Source organism: Hoplias malabaricus, chromosome 12 (assembly GCF_029633855.1).
Source record: "Hoplias malabaricus isolate fHopMal1 chromosome 12, fHopMal1.hap1, whole genome shotgun sequence".
In the NCBI taxonomy this organism is placed as follows: domain Eukaryota; kingdom Metazoa; phylum Chordata; class Actinopteri; order Characiformes; family Erythrinidae; genus Hoplias; species Hoplias malabaricus.
In genome coordinates, this window is record NC_089811.1 from 18,320,929 (window position 1) to 18,336,502 (window position 15,574).

General features: G+C 38.4%; 1 protein-coding gene across 2 annotated transcripts in view; it reads right to left on the reverse strand.

Moving 5' to 3' along the window:
• Positions 1 to 14,641, reverse strand: part of srpx (sushi-repeat containing protein X-linked) — a 37,146-nt gene extending 22,505 nt beyond the window's left edge. Inside the window, exons 1-2 of one of the 2 annotated variants that reach the window (XM_066686879.1) lie at positions 14,380 to 14,641; positions 4,500 to 4,544 (exon numbers count right to left, since the gene is read on the reverse strand). In XM_066686879.1, coding sequence (XP_066542976.1) covers positions 4,500 to 4,544; positions 14,380 to 14,446 — 112 coding nt within the window. In that variant the 5' untranslated portion in view covers positions 14,447 to 14,641. The remainder of the gene's footprint in view (positions 1 to 4,499; positions 4,545 to 14,379) is intronic. The other variant, XM_066686880.1, reaches the window with a different exon arrangement.
• Positions 14,642 to 15,574: the final 933 nt, after the last annotated feature.

A 15,574-nucleotide genomic window follows, 5' to 3' on the forward strand; every position in this document is an offset into this window, starting at 1 on the left:
TGGCTGCCGTCTTGGCGTGACTGAAGCACCCTGTATCTGGCCCAAGTCCGGCTGCACGTTGGCACTGTCGGCTGTCGAGACAACTGTCTTCCCAGCTAGCAAGATAGACCTGGGCTGATTCTGGCTCAGGCTCTGCACTGTCGGCTGGATGCCGTCTCAGCGTGAATGCGGCACCCTGCATCTGGCCCAATTCCGGCTGCACGTTGGCACTGCCGGCTCGCACGAGAAGGGTATCTCTGCAGGCCGGAGGCAGCTCCAAGTGGGAGGCACAGCTCCAAGTGGGCCGTACAGCTCCAAGTGAGCGCGGAAGAACATTTTAAGCACGATTCAAGCACGTTGCTGGCTTCGGGATATATAGCTGGCATAAAGGCTCTGGAGATGACCCAGAGGCTAAAGAAACCTTTTTATTTGTTTTTAAAAACAGGGCTGATATGGAGCTGTTTCTAAAAGCTTGTGTTGCTGAGCAGGGTCTCAGGGTCAATGCGATGTTTGTGGTTACGCCATGCCCCTCACCCCAGAATCTTTAAGGCATGTAAACTGGACTGTAGGGCCAGACTCACCTGTTTTGTTTTCAGTATTAATATTGTACCTTGCAAACATTGAGTACAATACATGGAGTACATTTTCAGCATTATGTGATTTACAGACTTGTTTGTGGTTGGCTTAATATGTGAAATTCTTGCAACAAATAAAGAGAATTTAACTGAGACCACGTACTGAGAATGATAATGTATGCTTACATATAGGCTACTACTCACTTCCTAACAAGAGATATGACAGTAAATATGGGTTCATCAGCACAGCCCAGTGCTGGTGTGCAATATATTTTTCACCTGGCATTAGGTTCATGTTTCTCTACTCCAGAGAATGCAATTCTATTGTCAGTATTTCTCTACAGGGATTAGCGAGGCAGTGTGTGCACATCTGTGTTAGTAACGGTTGCAACTTAATGTAGAATATATTCATTACAAATTTGCCCTCAAATATTTGTACATATGGTGTATTTCTGAAATAAATTAAACTGAATAAATGACCTATACTAAAATAAATTAATAGCCCTTCGGGCGGCACGGTAGTGTTGCAGTCACACAGCTTCAGGTTGTGGGTTTGAGACACACTCCATGTGACGGTCTGTGAGGAGTTGAATTAGGTAAGCAGTTTCAGACAATGAATGAATGAATGAATAATAGTCCTTCTACAAATTCACGTGCACAATCCAGGTAATAATAAAGGGAGGCTTTCTGACAGTCTAAGCCAGTGTTATCCAATTCTGATCCTATTCTACCTGTTCAAACAAACTTGATTCAACTAATTTTGTGAGTAGGATGTTCCAGGACTTGGTTCTGATGCATATGTGATCATCTGAACGCAAAGAGTAATGCATAATACTCTACAACAAGGACATACTTCTATAAAGAATTATTTAAAACCATGCAAAGGAACTAAATGAAGTACAGTGAACTTCTCTGAATGTCCGTTTATATTCTTAATTTTAAGTTGAGCCAAATTTCCTGAAAGTTTGCACCACTATTTTGGAATTCATTAAATCATAACTACATTACAGTGAATTTCCATCTTATTAAGTTCACCTAACTTGTAGCTACATGTACTGACTACAAGTCAGTACAACTGACTATCATATACACCCACCATGACTGAGTGCTCATGGTAGGTTTGCTGAATATTATGATTATTTGCAAATTATTAGCACCATTTATCCCATGTCCATTAATGGAAAGGAGCTGCTTTAAATATTTATTTGAATAGTGGGCCATAAGTGTTACTTAAAGGTTTACACATTTAAACCTGATTATAATCCAATACTGTGCTGAGTACAAAACAAATAATACAGTCCTATAATTCTGTAATCAAATTAAAATAATGATTGTAGACATGAGAGACCTAATGGATTTCATAAGTTTGCAGTTCACCCCATAAACAGATTACCAAAAATATACAATTAAAATATCAGGAGTGCTATGTATTTCGTTTTCACTGAAACGTAATATTTTAAACTACAACTAGTAGAGGGTACCTAGTTCTGTTGGAGATAAACTATGCCCTTTTTTCAAAACACAAAGGCTGTGATTTCCTACATTCGCCTTCCCACAAAACATCTAGATCCCCCACTTGCTGGTTTCTACCCACTTGCTGCGTACGCCCCTCCCACTTGCTGGTTTCCGCCCACTTGCGGGCCTCCGGCCTGCAGAGATATGTACTTGGCTTGCACTGGCGATTACTAGTGTAGTACACTACACTGATCAGAGCATTTTATTAAATACTGCGTATTAATCGTATGTTTTTTGAAGACGACTGGACTGGAACGACAGCTTTAAAATGAATGTACTCTGGATGAGAAAACGGAAGGTGGCAGAAGCGAACCACTGTAAAAACACAGAAGAAGGCGATGAAGATTCGCGCTCTTTTCTGAGACCGCGGCGCGTGAGCAGCTCTCACCGGCCTCAGGGAACAGCTTCAACCCGTTAGTATTTCAATTTAACCTTATATTTTTGGATACATAATTATTTTGGTATCGCCCAAATCAGTGGCGGATGCTGGTCTTTCAAGGAGGGGAAGCTCAATTTCGGCCTACATCATAGAATGTGTCGGTTTATTTATATACGTAAATTCTACCCTCTGTTCATTTTTAAGAAAATGATCTGTGACCCTGTCGTACCAACAAGGCGTCTTTTCCAGGGACTTGCCTAGTGTTCTCTCAATGGCCAGCCGAGCTAGGCTGCTTAAACGGCCTGCGCCCATGTGAAGTGTGTCAGCCTGTGAGTGCTTTGTGACCATGGAGGGGCTCAGCAGCACCCGCTGGACAGAAACTGCGATAGAAGTGAGAAAGAGTGATGGAAGTCAGTCTCCAAACGCAAGCAGCTACAAAAAAAACCCACCAGAAATAGAAGCTCGATTCGTCGCTAGTCGTTTTTAACAAAGAAAATGCCGCTAAGAGGATCAAGAAAGTCTGGTTCAACTCAAAGGATCGCTGATTCGCTCATTTCGCTGTCAATCAAAAAGGGATTCAGCTTCAGACAGATCATCCAATCATCATGCAGAAGCTGAGCGTCCGGGCCAGCCGAGGACAGCCCACTGCCCCATAGACCCCCAGAGACGGTGAGCGTCCGATGGGCGGGACAAAGCCCAGCATTTATCCAATGGTTCGTCTCGTTTCGCTGCACTTCGCTATTGAACTCTGTGGACGCTGTTTAAAGGACCGCGAAGCTGCGGGAAAGCGGCGTCCTTACCAGTGATAAGAAGCTGATTCTGACCAAAGTTGAGCACGTATTTATTCACTGACGTACATACAACAGAATATGTTTGATCACTTATTTTTTGACATTATAGGGGAAGCTGAGCTTCCCTTGCAGTCTTAGAGCAATCGCCTCTGGCCCAAATGTGGTTAACATCGTTAACGTTATTTACATTATTCTATCAATTGCTATATATTACATTCGTAATATTGAATCATTTTTGCAAATGACAAACTTTAGCTAGGCTAAGTAAGTCCAGGTGTTTTAAGTTTAATTTCCCATGGCATTAGCTATCTTCGTATAGCCTTTCTACACTTTCAGGTGATAGTCTGGAATACTTTCGCTCAACATCACTCATCAGTCCTGTAAGAAACTTATATAAAATTGAGGAGCAGCATTTTTGTGGTGGCCATTTTTTAAATTTCAGAGAATCACAATTTTGCTGTCTGGAAGGCATTATTGACATATGCCTAGCTCTCCCCTGGATTATGCAGCTTGCAGAGTGTTATAGTTTTCAGTGACCGAACATAGAACACCTCAAACTGTTGTAAGCAAGTTTGTTGCTACATAACATGCACACCACACTGTTGTTTTCTAAATCAAAGTGCTGCCAGATGTGACTTATTCTAACTGCAAGTTTCCTGAATGAATTCATAAGATCCAGTGTTAAAAATAGTGATTTCAGCATCCAGGTTTTGTGATCCCTCTATGATATCTTGACCTTTGTCGATATGGCAGTTTAGTCTGTCGCAACGTAATTTGCAAATCAACAAAGAAGTTCTTCACGCTTCCAAATGGTCAGTGGAAGTGGGGGAGGGCAAGTCAAAATCGGAAATTTAAAATGCACCTGGATCTCTCTCCCCATCACTCTGAAATTCTTCTCTCTCCCGCTCAATTCTCTTATTCTTTATGATTCACACCACTGCTATGCAAACACCACGTCATAATGCTGTCATAATGTCCAGTTTTAGACACAGCACACAGCCAATATTCCTGTCCCTTTCACTCTTCACTCTTTTCAAACATGCCTGTAACACCCATCCATCCACACAAAAGCAAATACGCATATACACTCACTCATTCAAGGGCTATGCCTTTAGCAAATACCAATCTTGTGTAGACCAAAGTTTTGCCTTTTAAAAAAAGATGTGGCCAACTGTTAGTACCTTTAATTATTCATGAGGGGCATTTAACAAAATGTGTTTTTGTGTGGTTGAGAGTGTCTGTGTGTGTGTGTGTGTTCACCTGTGTATCGTTCATCCTCATCAGTATAGGGCCAGTACCCCGACCCTAGAAAACAGAGGAAAGTGACAGAGTGCAAGCAACAGTCTGAACTGCCACAGCATCATTGAAATCCTATAGGCCCACACAAGTGAATCTCTGGGCAATTTCAGGAATTGCGTTAGCTGGGCAGACAGATACTTGTTTAGATTTTGCAGCAATGAAGTATGCAATACTACAAAAAATATGACAAGGCACAAACCTTTAAATCTCTCATTGTTCATTGTATAACATTTACTTACAGGTTAAGCTCCATAGTAGTCCTTGTCAAAGATGAATTGTGAGATTATTTATTTAAAACAAATCAATGAATTAACAGCTTATAGATTGGCTTATTTTTAAAATTAGATGTGGCATCAAGAGGAAAAGAAAATTACATACATATGAAACATTTAAACATTAGAAAAAACATACAAAACAACAACAAAGGAAAATTAAAATTAACAACTGTAAAATAAGAATCATAGACTGAAAATTTCCAGCACTTAAAATGGGATTGATCGAGTCAGCCAGTCATGTTGAAGATATATAGCCCATTTCCTAGCAGCAGATTATTCTATAGTGCAGGGGTCTTCAAACTATGGCCTATGGGCCATATAAAGCCCACTGCTTTCATTGTCAATATAGATGCACCAACAGAATGAATTGCCATCCCGTAATCCACAGTGACTTTTCAAAATATTTTGACTTTATGACATGGAACTTAGTTTTTTTTCCTAGATGTTTTCTCCTCTGGCTGCAGTCCGGCCCCCCAGAAAATTTAAAAATTATGATCTGGTCTTTTTATAAAAACTTCTATAGTGTGTGCCTGTTTGAATGTGTGTTCCATGGCCCTTCTGCCAGAAGAGTTTTCCACTGAACCGTTTTGTTGAGCTCAGCACAATGCTGAGTAACTCTCTCTCTCTCACACACACACACACACACTTTCCAGGGTTTGCTGGACTAGTACAGTGTAATTTAAACTTCAATCTTATTGGCATGATGGGGTATTGAGATTTTATCTATGCTTATTGCATTTCAAGCATCAACTGCTATCATAGGCAAGCCCGTACACTGCTTACATGTACTTTGCCTTAGTATTCAAATATATATTTATGATTAGGGCAGCGCACAGAAACACACACAAAAAAATACATTCCTAAATATATGTTAAACCTGCACATCTGCTGAGTTACTACGTGCCCAAGATTGCCTCAACAAGCACTGTGTTTTATTAAATTTAAATCCTTCTGGGCTGCATATTCCAGACTTTGTCACATTCAGATATATATTCATTGTTTTTCACATTTAGATCTGAAAATGCTAAAAAAAAAATATTTGCATGCTTAGAGTGTCAATTATTTAGTACATATTTAAAATTCAAATGCAAAACATGTATTTCACTAGTGTTGTAGTATAACTTGATGTTTCTTGGACTATATCTTAATTTAGACTTGGCTTTATAGTCTAGATTATAACATTAGTATTTGAATTTTTAATGGTATGACTCTAACATATTAAAAACACTATAACTGTCAGGACCAGGCGGACTGACAGAGGCAGATGCCCATGCTATAACACAGTATACTTTTATTTAAACAAAAGATGAACTCAAACAGAGAGATTAAAACAGAAGACCTGAACAGAGATACTTGGACATAAAGGGAACTGGACAGAGAAACCAACACAGAGGGAGCTAAACGAGACTAACCTGGACAATGAGAGCTAAACAGAGAAACCTAACCTAGAGACAGATACAGAGCTAGACTGGGAGACAGATACATACAGACCTAGACTGTGATAGGGAATTACTAACTGACTAGAGACAGATGGAAATACTGACAGGCTATAGACAAAAAAGGTACAGGCATACCAAATGAGAACACGAAGCACAAGGAAGGAACAGACAGATCAGACTGACATACAAAGGGAAGCAAAGCGAAACGTGAGGAACAGACGAGACAAACAGACTAGTGACAGACGAGCGAAAGTGGAATGTCCAACAACCAGTCACACAAAGGAACAGATAACGAGTAGGCAGGATTACAAAAGAGACACAGTAAGCACATGGTGGGAACAACAGGCAGGACAAGTCCAGGGCGTGACAATAACAATCTGTTTGAAAGTGCACTTTTCGTTTTTTAATGTTACACTCCTGGTGTGTGAGTGAATGACTGTGTATGTCAATGAATGTCTGTATGTGTGAGTGAATGTGTGTATGCCCAGATATGGATTGGCGCTCTTGTCCTAGGTGAAATCCTAGTGACAGATGCAGTCCTCCAAGTGGACGATCGTTCCTGGTTGAGAGTACGCTGTGTACGTTTGGCTTCCACTTCTTGCAAGTGTGTGTGTGGATTGAGTGTTCTGAGCAGTGTGGATTGTAAAGCATCCTTGGGTATCTAGAAAGATGCTATATAAGTGTAACGATAGATAGATAGATAATGGTGATGATAAAATCTTTCACTAGATTTGAAGGATGTTTTTATTTAAATTCACATTAATAATGTAATAGGGAAAATCCAGCCAATTTCATCACTTCTTCATCAATACTTATTTTGCTTTATATTCCACCTCAAGTCTGATAAAACTACAACAACAAAAAGCTTTCAAGACTCATGCAAGATTCTCCTTTTAACTGGAGCTGGAGCAGTGAGGATATGCAATTGCGAATGGAAGATTGTTATTGCATTTTTCATATCTCAGAATTTTATCAAATATCAAAAAAGCATTCTGCCTATGCCAGCCACTGCATACAGAAATTCAAATGCAAATTCTAACAAAGCCTCTATGGTAAATTACTTCATCATTGATCATAAACTGAATTATTTGTGCCACAGAATCTTGGCAACCATATACATTTTTTTTTGCTGATGAACATAGCAGTTCCAACTGGACATGTTTACATTTGTAAATCTCAATGTTCTAGCAATGGTGGCAGCCTCATGGTGGTCTACTGCGAGAGTATAAAACTAATGCCACTCTCATTACCTGATCAGTCCTTCTTAAAACTGCTGGCTGCTAAGCTTAGTCAACCTACTCCTACCATCATCGCTGTTCTATACAGACCAAACAAGACACCATTAAAAGTTTTATTAGTGAACTATCAATAGTTTTAATCATTCGTTCAATGTATTCTAATATCATTTTAATGGGAGATATTGTGTTCTTTTTGACAATAATGATAATATGTTCACTGCGGATTTTAAAGCAATGTTAGATCACATTAATTATAGTGAATTCTAGTGATGTCCGGATCAAGTTTTTTTTGCCCCGATCCTGAGCCAAATATTTTAATATTGAGTATCTGCCAAAAAGTGTCTTGATCCTAAACTTATATTTTCCTAGTACTGTTTTCATAGCACTATTACACAGTGCACACTTCAAGTATATTATAGTTATTAAAATCAGCCCAGTATATCTTCTTGACACAGAATATCACACATTAACAAATAAATGAATTTTGCCTGCATCCAAATTCATTCATTCATTCTCTGTAACCGCTTATCCAGTTCAGGGTCGTGGTGGGTCCAGAGCCTACCTGGAATTACTGGGCGCAGGGCAGGAATACACCCTGGAGGGGGTGCCAGTCCTTCACAAGGCAACACACACACATTCACACCTGCGGACACATTTGAGTCGCCAATCCACCTACCAACGTGTGTTTTTGGAACTGTGGGAGGAAACCGGAGCACCCAGAGGAAACCCACGCAGACAGAGGGAGAACACACCAAACTCCTCACAGACAGTCACCTGGAGCAGGCCTTGAATCCACAACCTCCAGGTCCCTGGAGTGACTTCGACACTACCTGCTGTGCCACCGTGCCGCCCTTTTCAATACAAATTGCTGCATAATCTTTAATTTTTAATCCAAAATAACTAAACAACCTAGTGCAGCATTGCAGGAGTAAAATAGAAACAATCCCAATGCCACTCTGAAGTGCTTGTGTAGCTTAATATTCACAGTCACAACAAATAAAAACCACAGCTCCACTGAGTCTAGCAGAGTTGCTTCTGCCTCGTTGTACTTTTATGTAAACTCTGTAAAGGCTTTTAATTTGAAATGACAGATACTGGAAGTGGAGATGTGATGACACCAGCTTATGATGGTCAGGGGTGCATTTCCCAAAAGCATTGTTGCTAACTATGTTAGCAGCTTACACAGTTTGAAAGATGCAGTTGCGATGCGAGTGTTTCTCAACACCTATCGAGGTAACTACGTTGGTAACTTGCATAGTCCGAACCATTGTTAAACGACGTTCACAACACTGTCATTAAGTTGTGTAGTTAGACAGACATTTGGTTAGAAGCTTAGTTCCTGGTGACTATGTCACCGATGACGGAGAACACCGTAGAATTAGGGTACTGTATAGTGTGTTTACCTAAGACTTAATACAAAAATGAGGGCAGTTTTAAATAGAAACAATATAGCCTATAAACAAATGTTTTAATATTAATGTTTACATGCTTATTGTATATTTAATTTAATAACAATTTTAAATGTTCGAAAGATGTATATAAAAACACTGATCTTAATACACAGGAATGTCTTTTTAAACAGATAGATTTATAAATTCATTCATCACTTAATACACCACACATCACTTTTCCTGCAGAGCCCTGTTGGACAAAATACATCTATATTCTACTCCCCACCTTTTTTAAAGTAGGGATTGGGTCTGAAGTCAAAGCCAGTGGGTCTGGATGTGAGGGCTTTTGTGTTCAGGCAGCAGGGTGGGCAGATGAGTTCATGGACTGAGGGGATTCTGAGGTCCAGGGGACAGCCCGGTCCGGTGGGGTGATATTGTTCTTTGTAGAACCCTAAACACTTCAAGAACCTTTGTAAGATTAAAGGTTTCTTTGCATCAAGAAAGTGTTCTTTAAATTGATGGAGAATGTACTATAGATGGTTCTATATAGCAACATTTAGTAAAGAGTTATATACCTCAAAAAAAAAATATTACTATTACTATGATTTCAAAGTTGTTACAATAAAGGAACTGTTTATGGTGCCATACAGAAGTAATTTAATCATTCAAATGTTCTTGAAGTCTTCAGGGTTCTATGTAAAGAACCATTTTCTTTACTAAAGAACCCTTGAAGAACCATCATTTTTAAGTATGAGATTAGGGTATAAACATATAGCCGTTGTTTTCTCATAGATTTCCCACCTGCTCTAAACTGTTTAATTACTACAGGACTTACCAGAGGTAAAAAAAAAAAAGTTCACACATATATATATATTTTAGAAGAGGTAACAGAGTACTTTACAGTTCTTTAGTGAATCAATTTTTCATCACTGAGTGCTTCAGTTGCTGTTATAAAAACAGCACAATGAACGCTCTGGAGTCTCGAACCCACCTCTCTGCGATACAGAAAAACGGGGTTTTCACATGTAGCCCACTGCACCACCGAGGAACACTGCTAAGATTTCTTGCCGTCATATTTACAAACTTTTCTAATATACTTAATATTTATTTTTATTAATAATACATACAATGAAATATTACATTTTTGTTACAAAACAATCTTTGTCTAATACCACTGTTGTTTCTTTTATTTTAAAATATGAATTTATTTTTAATCCATGTAGAGTTATTCTTTTTGCTGCTGGTTATATATGATTACAATATTTATAATTTCGATCTCTCATATTTTTGCAAAATTTTATAAAATTATGTAATTTTTTGTAAGTTTCCCGCTGTGAAAGCCAGACCAAACATGTCTGGAACCATTGTAGTATGGACTATGGTAGTTTTATCCAACATGGTTCAAACTACTGTGGTTCAAAGAAAGTATGACGGTACTGATACTGATCTTTGAGGTCCCTAATGAATTCATGTCAAAATAAGACATGTATATCTGGAGGATTTTATCAGGAATTTATTTTAATTCATTCAAACTCTATATTTGCTTCATTTAACTCACTTTTGGAACTGGTAGACTATTAGAATGACAGACGCTATAGCATTTGGAACAATTTGAAGCAACTTAATATCAGTTTAAATTACACAAACCGATTGTATGTTATTGTATGTAAATACTTACCTACGTATGTGAAAGGCAACAATGGAAAGCATCCCTGCCGTTTGCCCTGCATTTACAAGAATGTACTCTCTAAACCACATTAAAATTTTAGACTAGATAAGGTTGTTGTTATTTTTCCTTCAACCTTAATTGTAATTTTAGGTGGCAGATCCTTACTTCTTAGTCATAATTTTCATAATTAAGCATTTAGTCTCACTTTAAATTGGTCCGTTTAAGGGTCTTATTTGCATTATTCTTCAGATTCTTATTGAGAACTTATATCCACCTTAAATAGTTATGAAAAGCTAAAGCTAGTGCTAGGTTTCATAAACAAAACTCGTTTTGAAAGACTTCTTATTTCCCATTTTATCCATTTAAAACACATGACCAAGTGTATATCATGTCACTAAAACATCTACCCACTAGAGAAATGCTTATATTTGCTGTGTACTACCAACCTGATTACTCCATTCCACCTTAAATAGGTGAATAAGACTTTTTAAACAAAATTCTTATTCCTTAATTTGTTTAAAACACACACAAACCATGGAGATATCTTACAGATTGCTCCTTTAATAGTGTATCCCCTCTAAAAAAAAATTTGTTGTCTAATTTGTCCAAACGCTACCAGATATATAACTCAAGGCATTAGGTCAGCGTCTTGAAAGGATTTCCATCAAGTTTGGACTTGCTGTATAGAAACAACTGTACTCTGATTTTAACTGCTAGAACCACTTATTATGCAAACATCATTAGTGCATGTGAAGGGAATAAAAGGTCTTTCTTTTCCACAGTGAAAAGCTTAATCCAACCACCTGAAACTATCATGAGCAGTAATCTTTCCATGATCAATGCTGATTTTTTAATTTTATAACTCCAAAACTAGTACAATTTACAAGTAGCTAGATCTTGATAACATTGTAAAGAGAGCAGGGGTGGAAGATGACTCACAGGAGGATTACATGGCTACAGACAATGGAACGGCTTTGACTATGAGATAGGAGATAAACATAGAGGAAACTTGGGTGGTAGGAAATGGAAAGAGGTTGCAGGTGTGTGTGTGCAAAAGGGAAAAGGTGACATCAATAATAGGACTGAGGATTCATCAGGGAAAGAAAAAGTGCTTGGATAAGGGGGAACAGGGGACCCGCATTGAACAATATTTGTTACAGGGTTGTTCAAGCGACAGATTACTCACCATAATTCACAGGATATCAACACCTCTGCTACTACCGAGGAGAACACCAGCACAAATGTATGGGACGGTGAATCTAATGTTAAACAGAGGGATGGTGGAGAGCAGGAGAGGGTGAAAAAAGGAGCAAATGACAAAGGAATTGTGCAGAAAATAAAGCTAAAATGGCCAGCTGCAGTAGATAAGGTAGGGTGGAAGTGTATAAATTATGATTTGAAAGGTATATTGTCTGATTTGAAGGGTTCAGCGGAGATGAAATTGAATAGTTTAGGTATAGTTATTTATGCATATGAATGGCAAGGTTTGGTATGTTGCAGGAAAAGCAAAGCAGACAAGACAGAGTGAAGTCAAGACAGCAAGTATAAATAGATAAACCTTTTCAGGAGTTAAGAGCTCTTAGAAAGCAGTGGAGGCGAGTAGGGGGAAGAAAAAAGAAATTATATTAAGATACTACAGAAAGAGCTCAAGGGTAGGCTGACAGTGTTAAGAAGAGCAGTTTACTTAAGGAAAAGGTGGAAAAAGAAGGAACATGCAAGGGCAGCATTCTTTAAGAATCCATTTAATTTTGTGAAGACCTTATTTGGTAAGGAGAAATCCTGGAGTTTAAAAGTTGGAAAGAGTGAATTAGAGGAGCATTTCAATGGTGTGTATACAGAGTGCATTGTGTTAACTACACTGAGGCCAGACATCTACTCTGAAAATAAATGGATAGTTTATTTCAGAGTTAATGGTCAATCCATCTGAGGATGCAGTAGATTAATCATTCGAAAGGAAGTAGCTGAAGTACGCAGACTTGGCGGCTGAGGTGAGGGAATGCAGGTGGCAGGCATGTGTAAGACCAGTGAAGATAGGTGTTAGGGAATTTGTAACCAAGGGGGCCACAATCCTGCTTGTGCTGTTCAGCATCAGGCACCGGAAACTAAGGGCAGCTGTGAAGGAATTATCAGAAACCGCTGAAAGGTCTAGTCAGTGGTTGTGGATAAGGAGAGCACAGATTACTTGGGGAAATGCGCTGTAGAGTTGCTATTGTGATAGTTGGTGATGTAGCATGTAAAGTTCACATGGAACTGGTGGCAATGAGCATGCATTAACAGTGTCAGTGGGGCTAGGTACAGCCTTAGTCACCAGGGAGGCCAGTGTGGATTTACGGTTGTTGATGGTAAAGGGTAAGGTAGGACTGTAAAGCTGGCTTGGAGGGTGGTGGGTCTGGGATACCAGACTTCACTGTTGAGCATTCTGGAGGTGTTGTAGGCTTAATTCAGCGAAACACCAACGAGAGGAGGTGCCTGCCTGATGACCCCTGTGAAGAGCTAGTGATACAGGGGTGGTTTGGGTACTCATGGCTGCAGGTAGAAAGAGAGTGTGGTAGGCCCTATGTGATGCTCTAATGGATTGGCAACGGATATTTTACCTTATTATATCTTATCTTGTGTTACAATTCATATTTTAGTTTGTTCACAATTCTGCAGCATGTATTATTCCAAGCTGACTGAGCATGCAACACCCTTTCTGATGTAGTTAGACTGGCTTCCTATGCTTTTTTTTTTTTTTTTATGGCTCTACTTGCCATCAATCTTAGCACAGTGGATGCCAGGGGCCCCAAAACTGTGCTGGCCCCAAAAATGTTGCACTCAAACACATATCCCCCTCACATTATTGCACTCAATTCTATTATACACTGCTCTTAAAAATTATTTTTATATCAAGCTTACTTGCATTTCATTTTGATGTCTTACACTGTTGTTTATTTTAATTGATGTGTTAATTTAATTGCTATGTGTTTTTTCTCCTGGTCTGGTGTGTGGTACACTGCTTTAGTGTCATGAAATATGCAAATAAATAAGCAATATTTTTATTATTATTATTGCTATTATTCTTACTATTATTATTATTATATTATATTTTATATCACTTTGGCATTGTTTTAATAATACACAATTAAATGGGAAATGCAAATTCAATTATGCCATTTATTTAGCATTTTGAAATTTGCATTTGAATTTGAAATAATATTAACTAAAATTTCAAAATTTGTTTGTTGGGTAGAGTTAAAGTAAACAAATAAATTAAAAACTTAAACTGGGTTAGAAAACACTTAAAATGTGTTAGAAAATCTATACAGAACGACAGTGTATTTTCTTAGGACATGCAGCATCTATATTAGCAGAGAAACTGTAAGAGATGTGTCGGTGTGCTTAACGTGCTCACTTACTACAAATGTATGTTATAATCTAGCTTTGATCTACGTAGCGGTACTCTCAGCTGCTTGATGAGAAGTAATGGCTGATTTTTCAGTGAACAAATATTCACAGTACATGCTGTGAACGAGCCGATGTGACTCACTGAATGGGTCTACTGTCCTCCTTTTTTCCACTTCCTGTTAGTAGTTGGAAGTTGAATCAGTGGTATATGATGAACCATAATCACCTCCAAATAGTCCCAAAGACTGTCCACGTATATACGCTGGCAAACTAAAAGCCTTCATCAAATTCAATATCCAACTGCAGCCTAAATATAATAAAACCATCTTAAGACATTATAAAGACGGGTGGGCCTGCAATGCGATTGGGGGGTGGGTCTGATCTAGACATGAGAGGAAAAACTTAAAGCACATAAACGCAGTGAAGGAGTTTATATTTGTCTTACCGTCGTATGCGTAGCCGCAGCAAAACTGCAGCCCCAGCAGCGTATACACACACAGCCGGGTGTCCATGTTAAAGTCTGCGGGAGAGTAGAGACGCTGCTAAAAGCCCGAGGCACATTCCTCCTAAAGAGTCCTTGCAAAACACGAGTTAAATCCTCGCCCGACTACGGTGTGTGTGTGTGTGTGTGAGAGAGAGAGAGAGAGAGAGAGAGAGAGAGATAGATAGTTTAATTTTCCTCCATTCATGTGAATGGAAAACGCTGACAAAGCTGAACGCTGAACGAGCGTACTCAGAAAAAAAAACTTTTACAATCTTACACACAGTACACAGCAAGGGCGTTAGGCTACTTGTTGTACTGGGGCACATACAGGGACACTGCTGCACCCCTCTGCTTGACAATCAGTCGTAGTCATTTAAAAAAAATACGTGTCATTTAAAAAAATATTGTTAAAACTAAATGGTTTAAGCGATTTAACACTAAAGTGAGCTTTATTCCATGCCATTGATGGAAAAAAACCCAAAACAAATGAACACTACTGATTTTTTTTATCAGTTGTATTCATTCTGATTATGTCTACTTTCAAATAAGACAGAAATAATAGTATAAATCTTTACTAAAAATTTACTAGAACTGCATCATATAGGGTACAGTAAAAATTTGTAAGGATTGTGTTGCTAACCTTTTAAATTGAATTACTTTGTTTAGAATTCACAGTATGTTACAGTCTACATGAACATCCTCATGAGACGCTGAGGGCAGGAAATGCTTTAGTGGTATATTATATATTTTAGGTAAATTATATGCTTGTAAGTGGCTATAACTGTAATATATCTCTATGAGCAATAATTACCTTGTCTGCTGCATGGCTGACTTTCCTTTAAAATATTTACGAATATCAATTACACCGTGTAAGAAAATGAAGTAAATCTTTATGTGCTCATGCTTTTGTAAAAATGCTAGAGCATTATTGGAATTGTAGTGTCTGTTGAGCAGCATTAACGGTGCCAGTGAGACTTGGTACAGTTTTAGTCACCAGTGTGCATTAACAGTTAAGGGTATGGTAGAGATGTGAAGCTAGCTTGGAGTGTGGGATAGGTACCAAACAATGTATATTTTATAATTAAAATATAATATTCAAAAATGACAATTTAATCCTAATGTTTAAACATTCCACTCATGGATGAAATTTGAGCTC